Source organism: Tauraco erythrolophus, chromosome 1 (assembly GCF_009769465.1).
Source record: "Tauraco erythrolophus isolate bTauEry1 chromosome 1, bTauEry1.pri, whole genome shotgun sequence".
NCBI classification, from domain to species: domain Eukaryota; kingdom Metazoa; phylum Chordata; class Aves; order Musophagiformes; family Musophagidae; genus Tauraco; species Tauraco erythrolophus.
This window is the reverse complement of record NC_141465.1, coordinates 119,425,532-119,446,973: the sequence shown is the minus strand read 5'-3', so window position 1 is coordinate 119,446,973 and position 21,442 is coordinate 119,425,532. Positions and strand designations below refer to the sequence as shown.

The window sequence follows — 21,442 nt, the reverse complement described above, 5'->3', positions numbered from 1 at the left end:
TCAGCAGGTCAAGAGAGGTGATTCTCCCCCTTTACTCTGCTCTTGTGAGACTCCACCTCACATACTGCATCCAGTTCTGGTGTTCCCACTATAAGAGAGACATAGATTTGTTGAAGCGTGTTCAGAGGAGGGCCACAAAGATGATCCAGGGGCTGGAGCATCTCTGCTATGAGGACAGGTTGCGGGAGCTGGATTGAAAAGAGAAGACTTCGGGGGGATCTAATAGCTGCCTTCCAATACCTGAAGGGAACTTACAGGAAGGCTGGAGAGGGACTTTTTACAAAAATGTCCACTGATAGGACAAGGGGAAATGGGTTTAAGTTGAAGGAGAACAGATTTAGATTAGATCTTAGGAAGAAATTCTTCAGTACGAGGGTGGTAAGTCTTTGGAATAAATTGCTCAGAGAAGTTGTGGATGCCCCCTCCCTGGAGGTGTTCAAGGCCAGGTTGGATGGAGCCTTGAGTAGCCTGATCTAGTTGAGAGGCGTCCCTTCTCATGACAGGGAGGTTGGATTAGATGATCTCTAAGGTCCCTTCCAGCCTATGCCATTATATAAGTCTATGATTCCATGAACTGTGTTCACATTGACATATTAATCAGTAAAATTAGGAAAATTTAATTAATGGCTTCCCAAACATGTTATCAGAAGACCGTCTCCTGCTGGAGTGCTGAGCCCTTCCTCTGCAGCAACAAGCGTTGGTCACTTCACCAGCTGGGTAAGCTGTTTGATAACATACGCCAGCTCATTTGTTTCCATATGAATTCAGATGACAAATTATTACAGCACTCATTAGAAATATTCATAGACTGCTCATAAAATACATGTTATAAAGATATGAATTTGCTGTTGTAATGCCAAAAATCAACATGCTTGGTCCTAAATTCTGGTGGCTTTGAATTTCTCCCTCAGTTTCTATACATGCTAGGAAGACCAGGAGACCGTAGGAAGCTGACTATGTCTGGATCTAATTAATTTCATATTGTACTTTATTATTTTTTAAACGATGGAAGTTCATGTATCAGTGTTTTTCCTTCATACAGATCAATCGTAGTAAGATTATCAAAGGACCAGCCATGATTTTTTAATGCAATATATTGTATATCGCATGCAGCTCAGCATGGTGAGTGTCTATCACTGAGCTTTACTACTTTTATTTCTCACCTACCTAAGCAGAAGGAATACTGGGCCTCTGCTCTCTGGGAGAGAGAGTTAGGCTCAGTGAGTAAGATTGTGCCATCACTAGTAAAAGGCCCCAGGCTTTGCATTAATCTAACAGTGCTGGCCTCAGGACTTGTCTGTGTTTGTCTAGATCTGAGCTTTCTGTAGTTTTGGCAGATGTCCAGCAGTCAGATGACTGTTGCCTAAATATGTTTTAGCTTTAGTTTAGCTGTGAGAAGCTGTGGTGTCACACATACTGCTAACTATTTGGCAGTGATCTAACATGGAGTTATTCTGTGTAGTGTGAACCTTGAATAAAAATGTAGTGTCACGAAGCACAAGCACGGGTGGACAGCAGAAGCCCCAGGACACAAATCACAGTGACTACTGGAGTGCAGCCTCATAAAGGCAGATGACACCGGGAAGAGAAACCTAAGAATAAACCAGTGCGTTTTGACTAGACTTTAACACTTTAATTAGACAAAATATTTTTTTGTGTCCATGTATAAGCTGTGTTCCCTCTCTGTCCATAACTAAATTGCCTGTCCACCAATATGTCTCGTGAAAGCATACATGGTGAACTGACCAATATAAAGAAAAATATTTTTTAAAGGATTCTCAGAAATAAAATTTAAAATAATCTGAAAAGACTCTTGGAGAGCAAACTCATTTTTTTCTCCATATAAGGCAGAAAAATATAGATACAGATAAAAATATAGGTGTAGATACAGATGTAACCTGTAGGAAAAATAATATATCTATAGATATAATGTGTAGGACAAAGAATTTGATGAAAATAAAAATCTATAAGGAGTTTATAGAAATTTTTAGTTTTAAATTAAAATCCCGAGAGAGAGATGTATATACATCCTTCTATAGTACCTAAAAGTAAAACTTCTTCCATATAACATTCTGTGAGATAACTGTTAAAACTCTTCAAATTCTGCAGTTCTTAATCGACTTTAAAGGCTGAGGGGCAATTTAGACAGGTGAACCAGCAGTGACCTCTCCCAGTTCAATGAGGAGGTGCGCTTGATTGCTCTCTCTCCTAAATCAGACAAGGATATGGGATACAGGCTGTTCATCTTTGCCTAAGCTCAGGTCCCAGATGTATTGCCCAACATGTGATAATGGAAAGTATCTGTACCCAACACTTGATGCCAGAAGCACCTTCTCCATAAGGGAAATATGTGCTGGAAAAGACCAGAGGTGGAAAGAAGAGGAAAAAGAGAATTCATTTTTAAATAAAGTTACTTGACAAATAGCACCAATTATGTTTACCTGCTTTTGATAACTGCTTAGAGATCCCAAGGCATTACATTGTAATAATATTAGGGAAACAGGATGAATGTAGGTATATTATATTAATATCAGATAAACATCATTATTCAAGGCTGAAACAAAGAATTAAAAAATATTTAATCTCTCTTCTGTGCTGAAGAACGGTCTCATAAATCTCATTGTGCTTCCTTTCTGAGTTTGGAAAATAGGGTAATTTTATTCAATTCAGGATAGTGTAGATGAATTAAATAAACTTTGAGCTGGATTTGTCAGTTTAGTAAAGGAACAGAGAAAGTATTATTTCTTCTCCTATTCCTTTGTGGCCACATGTTTAAACACGGACCAGTCTGGGATCCCCTACTTTCTCTCTAGTTTCCACATGTTTCACTGGAAGTTATACCTGTGCTGCTCCAGTGCTTTCATTTCACAGCACTTGGTGTTTCAAAGCAAATGAAACGAAGCTCTGTAATCCTTCAGTCAAAAGACCCGCCTGAGTCGAGAGAATAAGATATTTTGAACAGAAGGGAGCTCTTACCCCCAACAGATTCAGAGGCCACCTTTGCAAAAGGTGCTGTTCCACACTGCAGAGCTCTGCCCAGGCAGGTGTAGCTGGAGCAAGGCTGCCCCAGGTTCACTGCTGCTGCTAGGCAACACCACATCTTATATGGGTAACTCTAGACTCCAATTCCTACATAGGCAGATTACGGGCTCGCAGGGAAGCGTCTGAAACCAATAAGAGGTATTCAGAAGTGTGATTATAATTTGAATGCTGACGGTGCTTCCCAATGCATAATCTGTACTGTAAAATGAGAGCTGATAAGGATTAGACATGTTTCCAGTATCTGCACACTTTGTATGCACAAAACTTGTATCAGAATTTTCATCAGGGAGCATGGTAGACACAAACACGTAATGATAAATGGCAGTAGTTTAAATTAATTGAAAATCCCGTTATTTTCATATTGATTGCAGAATTATCTACTTTGGAAAACATTGCTTCTTAGATAATAAAAATATTAACTGAGTACACAGAAGCACAGTATGATCAAATAGAAGCATTTGATGGAATATAAGGTCCACTATAAAGACATTTCAGTTTGTGATGAATCACTTTATTTGTACACAGGAAATTATATAATCATGCAAATTATATTCAAGAAAAGTGTCGTGGTTTTTGGACTGAGGGTCGAGACAAGAACCGAAAAGGGAGCACCCACCAACCATGGTCTCGGGCAAAACATGACTCAGGCTTTCTTAATAAAACAAAACCATTTATTAACAGTTACTAAACAAAAGACAAAAGGGAACGAAACCGGTTACTTGAGAGGAGAAAAGAGAAAACAAGGCCCGATCTTAAAACAACACCTCCCCACCCCCTATTTTCCTTTCGTTCCTGGCTCTGCCTTCCCCCCAGCGGCGCAGGGGGACAGGGAATAAGGGAGTACAGGTCAGTTCATCCATGTTGTTCACTGCCGCCTCTTTCTTAAAGGAGGAGGAGTCTTTACACCATTTTTCCCTTGCTTCGGTGGATCCCCTACTCACAAAGAAAAAGTCCCCAAACTTTTCCAAAGTAAGTCCTGCCCGCAGGATTGCAATCCTCCCCATGGATCGCACCAGTTCGGGCTTTACCAGTCTCGGCCTCTTAGGGAGCTGCTGCCACTCGCGTCGGCGTGGGTCGTCCCACGGTCTCCAGATGCCTCCACGACCTCGTCGTGCATTCCATGCCCCATTATCAACAGTACCTGGTCGCGCATCCCCTGCTCCACGACCTCTCCTGGGCTCAGGCATCTCCTTCCCGACGTGGGTTTCTCCACAGGCCACGAGTGGGCCGCTGCTCCGCCGAGTACACCCTGGCTGCAGGGGGGCCGCCTGCCATCTCACACCGATTTGCAAGGGAAGCCTCAGCTCCAGTACACCTCCTCCTGCTCCATCTTTGCTGACCCGGTCGTTGTAATTGTCTTCTCTTAGATATTAATCCTCTCTGGGGAAGCTCGGCCCGGCGGGCACCCCGGGAGTGGGGCGCTTACCGAGTCCCCCATGCGGCTTCCCCGGCGCCATCTTGAGCACATGGCGCCAGCCCCGGGCCCGAGCGGCCGCTCGGCCGGGAGCCGGGAGCGAGGGCAGCGCCCTCCTGCTCTCTCCTCGCTCCTGAGCAAAAAGCCCTTTCCCGCCCCTTTGTCCCAACTTAAATAGGGCAATTCGCAGAGGCGCCGCCTTGGCTCAACCTCCCCCGGGGGGGATGGGACTCAGATCTGGTGGCACAGGGAGCAAATCCCCTCCCCTGCCACCAGAACACCCCCCCACACATCAAACTATCACATTCCACCCCTCGCCTCTGCGAATTCCCTATTTAGGCACAACTTCACTTAAAACATTGAACAAGAACACACATTTCACAAACAATCCACCCCTAGTCCCTTCACCAAACACAACAATCAAAGTTTCCCAAGGTCCCTCTGTTTTCACTACTCTGGAGTCCATGTTTTGCCCGTTACCTCTCCCAATCACTATTCTTATCTCGAATTCCTCAGCCCCACGTTGGGCGCCAAAAATTGTCGTGGTTTTTGGACTGAGGGTCGAGACAAGAACCGAAAAGGGAGCACCCACCAACCATGGTCTCGGGCAAAACATGACTCAGGCTTACTTCTTAAAACGAAATAATTTATTAACAGTTACAAGAGACACAAGGGAACAAGAAAACCGGTTACTTGAGAGGAGAAAGAGAAAACAAGGCCCGATCTTAAAACAACACCTCCCCACCCCCTATTTTCCTTTCGTTCCTGGCTCTGCCTTCCCCCCAGCGGCGCAGGGGGACAGGGAATAAGGGAGTACAGGTCAGTTCATCCATGTTGTTCACTGCCGCCTCTTTCTTAAAGGAGGAGGAGTCTTTACACCATTTTTTCCCTTGCTTCGGTGGATCCCCTACTCACAAAGAAAAAGTCCCCAAACTTTTCCAAAGTAAGTCCTGCCCGCAGGATTGCAATCCTCCCCATGGATCGCACCAGTTCGGGCTTTACCAGTCTCGGCCTCTTAGGGAGCTGCTGCCACTCGCGTCGGCGTGGGTCGTCCCACGGTCTCCAGATGCCTCCACGACCTCGTCGTGCATTCCATGCCCCATTATCAACAGTACCTGGTCGCGCATCCCCTGCTCCACGACCTCTCCTGGGCTCAGGCATCTCCTTCCCGACGTGGGTTTCTCCACAGGCCACGAGTGGGCCGCTGCTCCGCCGAGTACACCCTGGCTGCAGGGGGGCCGCCTGCCATCTCACACCGATTTGCAAGGGAAGCCTCAGCTCCAGTACACCTCCTCCTGCTCCATCTTTGCTGACCCGGTCGTTGTAATTGTCTTCTCTTAGATATTAATCCTCTCTGGGGAAGCTCGGCCCGGCGGGCACCCCGGGAGTGGGGCGCTTACCGAGTCCCCCATGCGGCTTCCCCGGCGCCATCTTGAGCACATGGCGCCAGCCCCGGGCCCGAGCGGCCGCTCGGCCGGGAGCCGGGAGCGAGGGCAGCGCCCTCCTGCTCTCTCCTCGCTCCTGAGCAAAAAGCCCTTTCCCGCCCCTTTGTCCCAACTTAAATAGGGCAATTCGCAGAGGCGCCGCCTTGGCTCAACCTCCCCCGGGGGGGATGGGACTCAGATCTGGTGGCACAGGGAGCAAATCCCCTCCCCTGCCACCAGAACACCCCCCCACACATCAAACTATCACAAAAAGTTATACCCAGAGGCATCAGATCACTACGTACTTATTTGCATAGTACCAGTATATTGTGATTCTGTGATACTGTGTTCAAATCTCCTAGATCACCTTCAGAAGCTCTGAATAATTCTGTCTTATGAAGTATTTTCCAATTGCAGTCTTTCCTTGCTACTGTGTCAGCAGTGTCATTTCTTGACTTCTTCCCTGTCTGTTCTTATGCTTTAAACCATGCAAGAAGGTATGGTTTGAAACAGCCTTTTGAAGTGGCCCCATACATATTCATTTTATTTTCTCACATAATTTCTAAAGCATGTAAAATAAACTAGTTCCTAGCTTTTTCATTATTATTTTAGCCATTCATCTTCAATGATAACTCCCTCACATTCAATCATATATTTTCTTGCCATTTCTACTTCCTTTTCCTGTAACCATGTCTCTAGTCTGTTACTTGCACTTGAAGTTCTCTGAATCAAGCACAGAATTTGTTCAGCACATAGCTGCAGATTTTTTTATGTAGTACCATAATGCATACAACAAATACCAATAATTCTGTATTTTGTTGTCTTTTGTTTTGCAGTTTTATGTTGTAGCATTACTTCATCATCAGTCACTTTTCTAGCATCTTCCTTTTCTGAAAGCAACAGTCTAAATTTTAACTTTCTGGAAGATAAGCCTGGACACGATGATCATGTAAGGTGAAAGTTTGGCCATTCTGAAACAAATGGTCCTACTCCCACTGGATTTCTAGGATGAAAGGGAAGTGAAAAAAAATGTAGCCCTCTTTTTGATACAACCTGGAAGATATACAAGGTGAGAAAATCTGACTCACATTATGCTAGCTAGAAGGCCACCAAATTTGTCAGGCATGATTTGCCCTCAATGAAGCCATGTTGGCTGTCACCAATCACCTCCTTTTTTTTCATGTGCTTTCGCATAGTTTCCAGGCGGATGGCTGCATGTTTTCGTGGAAGCTCTGTCTGGGTTGCCACATCCATTCTGGCAAGTACACAGGACGTAGCTTTCTTACAGGTGGATACCACAGCTAAACTCCTTCTGAGAGGGTGATGGCCACCAGTGGAACTCATCTCATGTGCTGGTAGGGTGATCATGCCCTTCCTGTGCACTCTTTCTCATGAACTGCTGTGCAAACTTCTGTACCATGCCCTGGCTGACGCCTCACACCCTATTTGCCCACTCTTTGCAGCACTCCTAGTCGCTCGCACTCCCCAGGCTGCTTTTTGTAGGTGTGAGGTGGCTGCCATTGCTCTGGCAATGCCCATGCTATGTCAGCGTCTCCCGTGAGGGCTGCCGGCTCCTGGGGGGAGGTCTCTCTGCTCCCCTGGCATTTCTCTGCCTCAGGAAAACTCCTTGTGTGCCAAGATCTGCTGCTCTGCAGTAGATCATGCCAGCTGCGGAGCAGCTCCCCTTGGTGAATGATGAGTCATGAAACTAGAAACTGTCTAGCTCCCAATTTCTGCTCTCAGGGAAACAAACTGGAGCAACACCATAACCCTGAGTGGAATCACACCCCTGAACCACATTTGTGAAGCAGTAAGATCTCTCTTCTGAAAAGGTATGGACTGCACTTTCAGAATATCTCAAAGATCTTCTCAGATTGGAGAACAACCCTTTATAAGAATTGTTCCTGTACAAGAAAAGTTCAGGTCCTGCCACAGGGCTTTGGTTGCATTTTGCCAGAAGCACGTACCTCCATTTGTCGAAAATTAATACCAAATGCCCTGCTATTGCCTCAGTTTTCAAAACTAGAACACAGTTGGTGAACAATCTTGTGTTCACTTTTCAATCATTGTCTTAAAGGGTTTCTCCTATTCCACAGTGGAAGACCAGAAACTGAAGCCACTAGGACATCGTACCTGGGAGGTCCCAAAGGCAGTTTCTTTTCCAGTGACATCAAGTCTCAAACAGCAATTTCCTATATATTTATCAAATTTCTTTTTATTTAAATGAACAGATTTTCTATACCTGATAGTAGGTTGGTTCTGCGTTTCTCTTGCATGTTACTAGACAATTATATGAACCTGCTTCTGTGCACTTCGTGATCAAAAGTCTATTCAGTTTTTCTGCCTCTTGTTCAATTAGCTGCACTTGCTCTATTTTGTAAATTTGATCTTGAGTGAATGGGCTCTTCAGATGAATGTAATTTTATTCACTAGTTTTAATTACTTTTAAACTTTAACTTCTGATTGATTATTATTTTAGCACATCAGACGCTTCCATTATTGGATGAAGAAATTCCATTTAGAACTTTAATTTACATAGATAGGTATGGGGAAAAAATAAATATTGAGATTCACAGTTCTGTATAAGAAGAAAGAAAAGAAAGAAAAGCAGTATTGTCTGAGCAATTGCATACAGATTTACCACAGCGAAACAGTCCCAAAACCTGAGTGAAACCGTACTTCAGAAAATTGCTTCAGATACAGAATGTCTGAAAAAGAGCAAGATTGAGATCTGCTGCCAAAAAAGTAAGTAAATGAATAGTATCCAAGCAGCAGAAATTCTAATAGTTAAGCTGTCAAATTTGAACAATAAGGAACACCTTTTTTATTTCGGAGCTGTTCCTCCTAACCAGATTTAATCAAGCCTGCTCTCTATTTGCATAATTTCTTCAAAGAGCTAAGGATAATGCTTTGTCATTTTCAATCTTCTTTCTTACATTAAGAAAATGCTTCTATCAAGTGTCTCTTTACAGTGCTACATAAGCAATTTTGTCTTCAAGAAAGCATAAAAAATCTTTGAAAGCTTGACCTTGCTGGCAAAGCTAAAGACTTTCTTCTGAGCCAATGGGAATGGGCTTCTCTCCATGAACTGTGTCAAGCGGGTGGAACTCAAATCCTTAGCCTAAACCTGTAACAGTGCATAAAATTACAGTGCTATGGGAGACATCTCCCACTTCTTTTACACATTATTTTAGGCAGGAACGGTTGACCCTTCTGTTCTGCTTCCTTGCCTCCACTGTCTCACTTCTTTGCACATTCTGATGGCAAACTAAAGACTGACAATCCCATGCAACACCTCTTTCCAGTTGTTCTGGTTCCCTGCCAACTTGATGTTGAAGTTCTTGTGGTGAGGACAGAGCATGTTACAAGATCAAACTCAAAACAAGCTGAAATAAAACCAGCATGAAAAGAATAAGAGGACTTACTGGTATGTGGTTGGACTGACATTGATGCGGCGTGGGTGACTTCCTGACTCGAACTTGCTTGCAAGGGTGACATTGTTCCCAAAGAGACAATAACGTGGCATTCTTACACCAACGACGCCAGCCAGCACCGATCCTGAGTGAATGCCTATCCTCATCTGGAAAAATATGAGATCTATGTCAGTCCGTCTCTCTTGTGCTGCCCTCAGTAATGTCATTAGCACTTAGCTACAAGTCAGTCACAGCAACCCTCTCAAAGAAATAAAAACTAAAGAAGAAAGAGTGAAGTGGAAGAAAACAGGCTCTCCCATTCCTCTAGCTTAAATCAGGTGCAGTTAAAAAAAGAAGAACAAAAACATGGTTATCTTTTTCTAAAACTATTTTCTTCTGCTGTTCACCTTTGCTGGAGACTACGACAGTAAAAATAGGAATCACGAACAGAATAAGATGGGATGACCAAGAGTTATTGCAATATCAGTCATCTAATTACACAAATAGATACATTACAGAGGGTTATTTCTGCCACCGCTTCTAGCACAAGCTTTAAAGTAAGACTCAAATTTTCTCAGATTGGTAGAAAGAGTAGTAAAGTGGAGCGAATGAATACAGCACTTCTACTTTCTTCGTATTTTTTTCTTCCACATTCCTAGAGGTCTAAGGTCTTTCTCACTTTGTCAGACTGAGAGATATTGCAATGGTGAAGATGCTGAAGATTAAGGCACCAATGATTTTTAAAATAACTGTATCCCCCATAACATAAGGAGGAATAAATCCTCAGTAAATTAAAAAAATCCATGTGACTATTGTAGCAATCATTCCCTGTAACTGTCTGAGATGTGGTGATTACATTGATCTGTAAAGCTTGCAGTCATCATCCAAGTTTCTCTCGGAGTGAATAACCAAACGGAGAAGATTTGTTCTCCATACATTTCAGCAACCCATTGTGTTTGCCAAGAAAATAATTTTTACAAATAGGAAAGTCTTTTATCTTGTTAACTTTATAACATTAAAAAAATGAAGATTATTTATATCTTCTGAGGACACTTACTCATAGCAACTGAACTGCTGCAAAACATGAGATAACATTAAGAAAATAAATAGCAGCTACTCAAACAAAGGGTCTGATGGGGTCTGAATGAGTGACTTAACTAATACTATGCTCCATACGGTCCTTTGACATACTTAATTCAAAGTTATCACACTGTGCTTTTGTCTGTCAATCCCTATTCTTTTAATAGCACAATACATATTTAGTCGAATAGAAATAAAAATTCATTGTTAGCATTTTTTTATGATAAGACAAATGCCAGCATTTTATAACCTTGGTGCTCACGAAGTTCTACAAACATGTGGGACCCTACCTTATTTCACTGACTATAGCTCCTCCCATGCATCCCAGATTTTTACCATGCAGCTAAGCACCCTTTTCATTCTGTTCCTCTCTTACATGTCACAGACAATGGGTATAGCATTATATCTGCTATATACTAAACTCATAGTCGTTCTGCATTCAATGTGATACTACTTAGATTCCCACAGCAACGTAAAACCTTCAATCTTCACAATAATGCTGTTAATTATAGGACTTGGAGGATTTCCCTGCCCATGGCAGGGGGGTTGGAACTAGATGATCTTTGAGGTCCCTTCCAACCCTAACCATTCTATGATTCTATGACTTTTAAAATAAATCTGTGTATAAATAGCACTCAAATTTAATTGAGCTTTCAAACCTTTACTACAGTTTGGAAGGTAGCTACTGAAATCCTTCAAATATTCTATCCTATTGGGCTGGACGCACCCACAAACTTGCTTTGGCTGTGAACATCTGTGCAAACGCATCACACCCACATTACTTGGGTCATACTTTGGGGCATGAAGATTTCCTGCTTTTGCCACAAGAAACATTTAAACTCTATTGTTCTTTTCCATTGAAAAAAGTCCTCCTGCACTCAATAAATGAGCAAACAACCCTTCTGCAAATTAGTGAGGGCAGTACCTGCCCTCAGAAAAGATTATGAGCAGAAAGTCTTGTTTACATAACAGCGAGTACGCTGTCAGCTTTCAATAAATAATAAAGAGCTTATTTACAATGTCTTGCTTTTGTGAGACGGGAGAAGGTTTAGATATTTTGTACACATTTTTAAGGACAGAACTAATGCTACCTATTTGTTAACTACTACTCACACATTTATTTAAGAATCACAAATAAACCACTTGCTGTGACCTCTTCTATGATACACTCAAGCACATGTGAAGGCTAGATGGAAATTATAAGAAGGAAAAAAAAGCTTTTTTTTGCTGTGGGAAAGTCAAGATGAGAGTATACGTTAGAGTGCAAGGAAAATCCAGTAGCAAAAAATGTACTGCGAGTGTCAAAACCTGAAGTTTTCATTGGGTTCAAGAAAGTTAATGTAGGTTTTCCCATTGAACCACCCAGAGAAATGCCTGATAAAAGATAAAACTATGCGAAGAACAACTTGCAAAGCTCCACTTCTGCTTCATTACATGGTTCTCTACAAGAAAAAGCCTGCAACACTGATGCTGTTGCCATGTAATATGCCTTAGTGTGTCTTTTTACCTCAAAAATAACCATTATATTGGTCATATATTACTTTTTAGTGAAATATGCTTTTCATAACAATGTCTTTTCAAGATTTTATTTCATCTGCAAATAAGTTATTCTGGCTTTTTCCTCACTGAGCTGAGAAGTGTTGTGTCAACAGTTGAAGGCTTTTTTTTACGAAGGAAGAGAATGTGTGATCAAATTATTAGCAGCAAGACACTTACTGGGACACATCAATCTCTCACATTAACTTTACATCAAAAGAAAATCTGCCTAGAGAACTTGACTTAGAACAATAATAACAGTTATACACGTATAGTTGTAGCTCCCAAGTTATATTGTATATGAAGCCCTTATCAGTGCTGTCAGCAAACAGTTACCATTAAAGATTATGGGTTGGTATTAGGGCCAGTGCTGTTTAACATCTTTATTGGTGACATGGACAGTGGGATCGAGTGCACCCTCAGCAAATTTGCTGACAACACCAAGCTGTGTGGTGTGGTTGACCCACTGGAGGGAAGGGATGACAGTGAGAGGGACCTTGACAGGCTGGAGAGGTGGGCCTGTGAGAACCTCATGAAGTTCAGCAAGGCCAAGTGCAAGGTCCTGCACTTGGCTCGGGGCAATCCCATGCACAAGTACAGGCTGGACGGAGAATGGATTGAGGGCAGCCCTGAGGAAAAGGACTTGGGAGTGCTGGTGGATGAGAAGCTCAACATGAGCCGGCAATGTGCGCTGGCAGCCCAGAAAGCCAACCGTATCCTGGGCTGCGCTCAAAGAAGTGTGGCCAGCAGGTAGAGGGAAGTGATTCTGCCCCTCTACTATGCTATCGTGAGACCCCACCTGGAATACTGTGTTCAGCTCTGACTCCCCAACACAAGAAGGACATGGAGCTGTTGGAGTGAGTCCAGAGGAGGGCCACAAAGAAGATCCGAGGGCTGGAGCACCTCTCCTATGAAGACAGGCTGAGAGAGTTGAGGCTGTTCAGCCTGGAGAAGAGAAGGCTCCAGCGTGATCTTATTGCAGCCTTCCAGTACTTAAAGGGGGCCTACAAGAAAGCTGGAGAGTGACTTTTGACAAGGGCGTGTAGTGATAGGACAGAAAGAGGGTAAATTTAGATTAGATGTAAGGAAGAAATTCTTCACTATGAGGATGGTGAGGCACTGGCACAGGTTGCCCAGAGAAGTTTTGGCTGCCCCATCCCTGGAAGTGTTCAAGGCCAGGTTGGACGAGGCTTTGAGCAACCTGATCTAGTGGACGGTGTCCCTGCCCATGACAGGGGAGTTGGAACTAGATGATTTTTAAGGTTCTTTTCAACACAAACCATTCTATGATACTATAATTGTTAATAACATATGAAATGCAAATTAGGTGGCAATACTAGGATGCATTATTTGTCTATCATAACTATATTTATTAATTTATGTCCTTTAAATATATGTGTAATATTTATTATATGTATATTAACCATCTTATACTTAAATTGAGCATTTTTAATACAATGCATGCTCTTCATTTGTGCTGACAGGTCCTTTATCCGTCCTTAATTATTTGGATAATGATAAAACGGCAGCATATAACTGAGACTGAAAGTTCAGTGGCATTATGCATACAAATGGAAAGATAGCTCTTTGGAAACTATCACAAAGAGAAGGTAGCTGTGAAAAAAATAACCACCAGAAAATACCTGACCCCTATATCAAGGAACAGTGAAGAGATGGACAAAGGCAAAAGACATTTCTTGAACATAATATTGGAAGGCACAATGGGGAATGAAACATGAACAGGTGTGAAAAAGAGCAAGAGACCTGTGATAGGCCTTTTATATAAACACGAACAACTTGAACTGGATGCAATGGAAAGATTTAGAGTGGAAAATGAGAGAGAGAAGAACGATGAATTAATTTGATCTTTGCAGCAGCTGTGCTAATAGTGAGGTGGGGAAAAGCTGATGTGAATGTCAGAGATGTAAAAAATAAGCTGCCTGCATTGGTCAATGGAGGAAAGACATAGCTGTGCAGAAAGGAAAAGAAGCTTTGAAAAGTTTTAAAGAAAATGTAGCAGTATTTTGATATTGTCTACAGGATAAAGCACAGGGAGCTGAAAAGGCTAATACCTGAGTGACAGGAAGGATAGTAGCTTTGTATAAAAGTGATAAAGAAAGTTCATAAGGAAAGACAAGGAGCATTGGAGCTACGGTCATCATGTGATGGGGAAACATGCCAGAAGTGGTTATCAACAAGAACTGATAGTCCAGACTGGACTGAGAAAGAAAAGTCAAGAACAAACAGGAACAGGGATGATCAGCACAAAAACATTGTGTTTTTCTGACTGAACGTTCTGTTACTGCGTTTTTCTGATGTATTGAATCTTACAAGAGTTGTGCTTTATCCCTTTACATCTCCTCATTGCCAAAGCATGATTTTTCTTTTTTATAAGTAAAAGTGCTGGATTTTGCTTTGAATTGTTTTGTTTTCACCTCCTGTGCAGCTTCCATCACTTCCAATAGCCCCAATGCCTTCTTAGGCACCATACTGAAAATTGCACTCTTCCATCAAAACAAAGCCTTTTTCAAGTGAGATGAAAGTAAATGCAACATTGAAAACTCACAATTCATCTACACTCACTTTATGGTGAAGAGGCACAAGTATTTTACAAAGGGTAAAGGAATGCAGTGGCATGTCTGAAGTATATGTAATCTTTGCTAATTTATTCCTTAATAGCTTTTTCTGCTAATCAGTATGTTCACAATAAGCAAATCCAGTAATTTGCTTTATGTTCAAAGCTCTTGAGCTTCTTCTTTTTTGAAACCCTGCTGAAAAAATGCATTCTTCGTTCCCTCTTCTCATTTCCCCACATAATTTTTCTGGAAAAAATCTCTGACATTAAAATGCAAGTGGAAAGACACCATTTTACAGTCTGACCAGTACTCGTCTCCTCAAGACTATTTTTTAAAACCTCCTCAAATCTAAGATTTTGACCAATTATGTCTGCATATTGATAACCAAGAGAACACATTAAACCCCATACTTCCCTTCAGTCAAAACTGAGGCATTGCGTTACAAGACTTAAAAATACTTCCTTTATCAATTAGACTAAAAAACAATGGTTCAAACTGTAATGATTCCTGAAAGGAAAATTAACTGTCCTTTTTTAATTATTCTTCAAGCTTCTTATGTACATGGTGCTGTGCAAAAGTGTCTGAAATCTCGATTAAGGTCTTACAAATCTCTTTTAAAAACCATAACCCGTTCTTAATTCAGAAGAGAATGGCAACATCAGTGATATCTTTCCTGGTAGGTGACAGCATGAAGAATTGCATAAGGACATGACAATGAAGAATAATTTCTGAGTTGAAAAGAAAAGGCTCTTTGTGGACAGTATTGAAAGGTGGAGTGGGAAAAAAAAAAGAGTCTGTGGGTACCTTTCTTTTTGTCTGCCAGTAAAAAGTAGTAGATGTTAGAACATGCAATCAGACTTTCCAATTCAAACCAAAGGTACGAGCAACCTGTCTTTGGATAAGCACAGGGCAAAAATACATGCTCATTTTCAAAATTCTCTCTCTGCAATGAGTAACTTTTTGTTCAGGGATTTCCTGAACCAAATAAATACTTTTTGTAGAGGAAAGGTGTTTTTTGTTCACAGCTCCTCCTCAAATACTACGATAATATTTCGTGGGAGTGGTAGCCATACACATTCTTCCCACCGCACACACACAGAGAGAAGGACCTTAATAAACAGTTCTCCCACTCTGAAAAACATACTCCTATGCTAGAAAGAGAAGTCTCAGATTGCCTCACAGGTTAATTGCATCCAGAAGGACTCAAAAGTAATTTTCACAGAACTGCCTGTCTTAAACGCTGACCCTGAGCTGAAGAAGCGAGGGCAGGCTGGAAAGTAGGTGACATAGTTTGGAAAGCAACCATGGGCAGAAGTAATCCCCCACTCAGCCAGCCTGGAGCATTTCAAGCCTTAATAATGTGACTGACTGGCAGCTGCTCAAGACTTTGTGCAGAGCTGGTAGCAGAGCTCAGGGCTGATACAAGGCAGTAGCTGTATGGAAATATTTCCAGGCACATGGATGTCCCAAGCCAGCAAAGTATTTAAATACAATCGGAAGTGTTCTGCTAGATCAGGACTTTCAACATCAGTTTCAATAATGTACGTGGATATCTGTATACTACTGTTTCTTAGACAAAGGGCTTTCTGCTTTAACATCCTGAGTGATACTCTGTGTTTCAGTAAAGACCTTCTCCCTTCTGTCCTTTAAGTCCTCTTCAGAAAGGAGAAAGTCACCTCTCACAAAGCGTCTTAGCTATTAGCCTGTGATGCACTGTGAGATCCTTTCAAACAGAATGTGCCAAATTCTGTAAGATGTTATCTGCTCTAATATTTTGTAGCAGCTTCTACAACAGTGCTATCTCTGAATCTCAACATATGCCTTACACAGGGACGTTTATTTGTCAAATGTATTAACACAAAATAGACTCTACAGATCTCAGAGCTCTAAAATCAGGGCCACACACTGGTGAGTCAATGTGCCTTTCTGCTCCTTCAAAGAACTGCAAGTTGACAGAACTGACAGCTATGCCCTGACATATGCTTTAGTGTGTGGGTTATCTGTATTCTTAGATAGATTTATAAATATCACAGTGTCTTTCTGGAAAGGGACATATGACAGTACAGCTCACTACAGAATTGTTGCCAAGGAACAGACCTGCTCAGAGGAAAATTCAGATCACTGAATTTCACGAGGTGTTCTATAGAACCGAACTACAGGATGTATTTCCACCATATTTGAACAACAATTGGAGAAATTCGCACTTAGCTTTTTCGAAATGAGAATTTCCTAGATTTCTTACTCATAGACTTAGAATTATTCATATCGTTTGTGCAAAACACATACAAGTAAATTATAACCAATGTGATGCATATTACAAATGTACATCCCTGGATTATGCTATTGGCATACAATCATCTCTACTGAATGTGGAACAAGGAGCTATGAAGCACTTCTACATAAAGTACTCCAGATTTGAAGGATTAAATTCCTTTTCTCCTTCCACTCAAGTTCTTCCACTATGATCTAAGTTAGCCCTGCTTTGCATAGTGATTGGATTAGACAACCTACAGAGGTTCCTTGCAACTTCCTTTATTCCATGACTCTACATTTCATACCCTATGATGAGAAATTATATCCCTACGAGAGTTCATCAGCGGTATGAAGTAGAATTAGATGAAGTAAAAATCAAAACCAAAGACTCAAGACTAGTTTTGCAGAGGTCATTAGTTCTAGCACCAAAGGAAAGTTTATACTGGGGCAAGGTTTTTTGGTCCAAATTCTGTCCTGAGGCATCATATGAATTCACTATGGCATTGCTCTGGGTCTAGGTTAGAAGAGGATATGGGTCATCTGTAAGAAAAAATCTGATATGAAATGATTTACTGGGAGGGTGGAGGGGGAAAAGATAAACCACATAAATGAGAATTTTCTAGAGTTGCTTAAGAGAAGAGGAAGTTCTATACCATTCCCCTAGGATTCCAAAGAAGAGACATTTATGATAATTTGCTTCTTCATAAGATGCTTCTCCCTCACCAATAAAATGTTGCATTTCATTGCTGATACAGCATTTAATCAAAACCATTTTTTTATTGTTTTCTTTGAACAGTAATTTCCACAGCAGGAATTTAATCACTATGTGAATTTTTGTGTTCAGGCACTTAAAAAAGAGCTAATCATTCAAGCAAGCCCACATAACAGTGGAGGATTTTTCCCAGCCTCCTCTCCGCTGACACTCAAAAAAAAATTATCAGAAAGTTCTTTATGATCCTTAGTGTAGGAGGACATCTTTGTCTCACAGTGCCATCATATGACATATACTGAATGAATTGGGTGATACTTTAACAAGGATAAATGACACATACTCAAAATATTTAAGAGAACAAAAAACCTGTATGCTAAAAAAAAATCGGGCATAAGCATTTCAACCTTAAGAAACAGTCTTTGATAGTTTTGCTGATTTAGTCATTTAAGGTAGATTTCATTTAATTTCAACCACCTAGAAGGTAGGCAGCCCATTTAAGTTAGATTTCTAGACTCCATCTACACCAAGAAGGTAAATAGCCTCAAGGTTGCAATTCTTCACATTCTAAATTTGGCACATAGGAAGGGCTGGATCAACCACTCCTGAAGGTGTCTAACTCTCTTGGTGGAACAGAGAGAGACATTTAATGGTAAGTTTAGCCCGGACACCTCATGCACAGATAGTTGAAGATAGTTGAGATGAATCCAACTCTCAGACTGGAAAAGTTGACATATTTTCATCTTTGCTTAAAATGAGCTACACTCCTATGTATAAACAATCAAAGAGTGTTGATAGATAGGACCCCATGAAAAGATCATTCTATTTGTAAAAGAGCAGAAATTTCTTCAGATATTTAACATAATGGTCTTTGAAACTAGCCTGCAGTATTTGAAACTGTAAAACAAAATGACCTTTCAATGAAAAAGTCATGCTTCATCTTTTGATCATAATATGTGCTTTTATGTGTAGATGACATTCATGTTGATCTGCTTTGGCAAAAGTTTGGAACTAATCAACAAGGGTCTGCTGCATAACAGCTTTAAAATCTACAGAAACCATTGATGTATAAGAATCTTACAGTTTTACTATTAGAAGCAACCTTATCTAGCCTATGCACAATAATGATGTATCTGTATCAAGATTCTTCCCAAAGGCTTCTACACTGTTAAAGAGACCTAAATTGTTGTCTATGTCATTTAAACCTTTACCACTGCAAGATGTTTTAATATTTCTTGCACAAAGACATTTTAACTTACATTTTAAGTGTGTAGTTTCTACTGGATCCCCTAGCTTCTTGTAAACAGCACCAAGGCAAACATAATCAAGATAAAAAAATTGATTAATCCCTCTCATCTATATGGACACAATAGACATAACATAAAAATCAACAGGCCAGGTTTTGCAAATATACCTGTTCATAAGTTGAGAAAAGTGGAGAGACTAGTTCCTTTAGCACCTCTCAATCTAACAAACAATATATCCAATTAAATATAGACAAATACCAGAAACAACATGTACCCTCTTTTGAAATGCAATAAATCAAGGAATGACCACATGGAAAGTCAAAAGGCTGAGAATATCCCCAGTGGTGCATAAGGAATGCTTAGTGTTACAAGTTATAGTGGCTAAAAAACAGTTTGCTTCCTTGTGAAGAAACTTAGGGCACTGCCATCACCATGAAGATTTGAATACTAAATGTCCAACGTGACCACTCTTTCTCATGCTTAACTAAAGGATAAATTAGCTTGTAAAGCACAGAAGGTTTCCATATGACAGCTGGGACATTCAGGTAGTTTGTATCATGTATGTTCCGATGTCAGAACAGCTCATGGACCGTCCTTACACATCTCACTCATTTCTAAAATGATAATGATGCTGTGTTCCTTTCCTTATTCATCGGTTCATTTTTGAGAACTTCATAGATTCATAGATTCATAGATTTCTATCTTGGAAAAGACCTTAGAGATCATCGAGTCCAACTGTCCCTAATCTCCCATTAAACCATATCCTTAAGTAGTTCATCCACCCTTTTCTTAAACACATCCAGAGATGGGGACTCAACCACCTCCCTGGGCAGCCTATTCCAGTGGCTGACAACCCCTTCAGAGAAGAAATACTTTCTAACATTCAACCTGAATCTCCCCTGACTAAGCTTATACCTATTTCCTCTTATCCTGTCACCCACCACTAATGTAAATAGCCCTTCCCCTACCTCCCCACCATCCCTTCTCAAGTATTTGTAGGCTGTAATCAGGTGTCCCCTCAGCCTCCTCTTCTCCAGGCTAAACAGCCCCAATTCCCTCAGCCACTCCCCATAAGTTTTATTTTCCAGCCCCTTGACCAGTTTAGTCGCCCTTCTCTGGACTTGCTCCAGGAGCTCAATATCTCTCTTAAAGCGAGGGGCCCAAAACTGGACACAATATTCCAGGTGCGGCCTCACCAGTGCCGAGTACAGGGGCAGGATCACTTCCTTGTTCCTGCTGGTCACACTATTCTTGATACACGCCAGTATCCCATTGGCCTTTTTGGCCACCTGGGCACACTGCTGGCTCATATCAAGCCGGTAGTCAACCAAGACCCCCAGGTCCTTCTCTGCCAGGCAGCTCTCCAGCCACTCTTCCCTGAGCCTGTAGCAATGCTTGGGGTTCAATTTCTATAGACTCAACACAAGACAATGTAAGAGCTAGACGACAACAATGATTTTGCAGAATTTGCCCTCCTCTTCAGCCTGAAGCATGTTTCCACAGACAGCAGATAATGATTAGCCGAGCAGGCAATGGGAATTGCATAGAAAGAGAGAAGAGGCTCTGCAATTATACAGAACCTACAAACAAGAGCCTTAAGACTTCACCTTGGCTGTAATTGGGAAGGTGTTTATTAACTTACTGGACATTGTACTTCACTGTCACAGAGTTTCAGATTTATGCAGGGAAAGTGAATTTCCTCCTCAGTGGAATCAAAACACACATTCGAATATAATGATCCTTTTGAAGTCTTTCAGACAGGCAAATCCACAGAATTGAGAAAAACTATTTCATGCAACAAAGGGAATGAGCAAGAAGAGAAAGGGTGCTGTTTTGCATTGAACTGAGGATTTTAGCAAAGCATTCACAGATTTTCATGTTTCACGTATAGCCAGCACTTCAGCAAGTCAATCAAATTTTCTTGACACTACAAAACAAGTATAACAAAAGCTAGCATCACAACTCCGTTATCTTCACTGAAAATCTAGGTTAAAAAAGAAATTTGTAAATAAAATCGTTAATGAAATCAACAAAATAGAACTCTGCAACTCATGTAAAATGTAACATTTTCTATTCCTAGATCGAAGCTGCAAATCTACAAGCAATGTCTGATCATTATTGCATGTCAGAAGTGCCATGAATGGAAATGAGATACTATTCTACTGTTTGTTCCAACTGTTCCACATAAAATTTTTAACTGTGCTGCAATTTTAAGAATAATATTTAGGATAAATTTGAATGTTCCAGTGTTTACATGACTAGAAAGATTTCAAACTTATTTTCAAAGCAGTTAGCAAATGATGTCAAGATGATGTCAAGACTATGACAAAATCTAAACAGATGGAGACAAATTGCTCTGAGATGAAGATGAATCACTTATGGGAAGGAAAGACTTCAATGTTCAGTCTAACGACTTTCCTTCACTTCATTCAGTGATCTCTCCCTCTGTGTGTCACACTTATTTTCCCCTTCAGAGACACACTGATAAAGAACAAAACACGAGAACAAACACATCTGCTTTTAAATTGCGCATTCTGTACAAAATCACAATCATAATACATACATTATAGTAATTCCTTTTATAAATATTACGCATTTTACAAATACAAAAATTCAAACATGTTAATATGCTTAGTCAAGATGACTTCTGCCCATCTTCACAAGCTTTTATAAACTAAATTTTTTTTCTATAATCCAAAAAAATACACACACACAAATACAAGCATATTTGTGCTTTTATTTGTGTGA

General features: G+C 40.9%; 1 protein-coding gene across 1 annotated transcript in view; it reads right to left on the bottom strand.

The window, feature by feature from the left end:
• Positions 1-21,442, bottom strand: part of GUCY1A2 (guanylate cyclase 1 soluble subunit alpha 2) — a 170,742-nt gene that overhangs the window by 6,766 nt on the left and 142,534 nt on the right. The window contains exon 7 of the mRNA XM_086613623.1: positions 9,306-9,460. Within this exon, the coding sequence (XP_086469749.1) occupies positions 9,306-9,460 (155 nt within the window). The remainder of the gene's footprint in view (positions 1-9,305; positions 9,461-21,442) is intronic.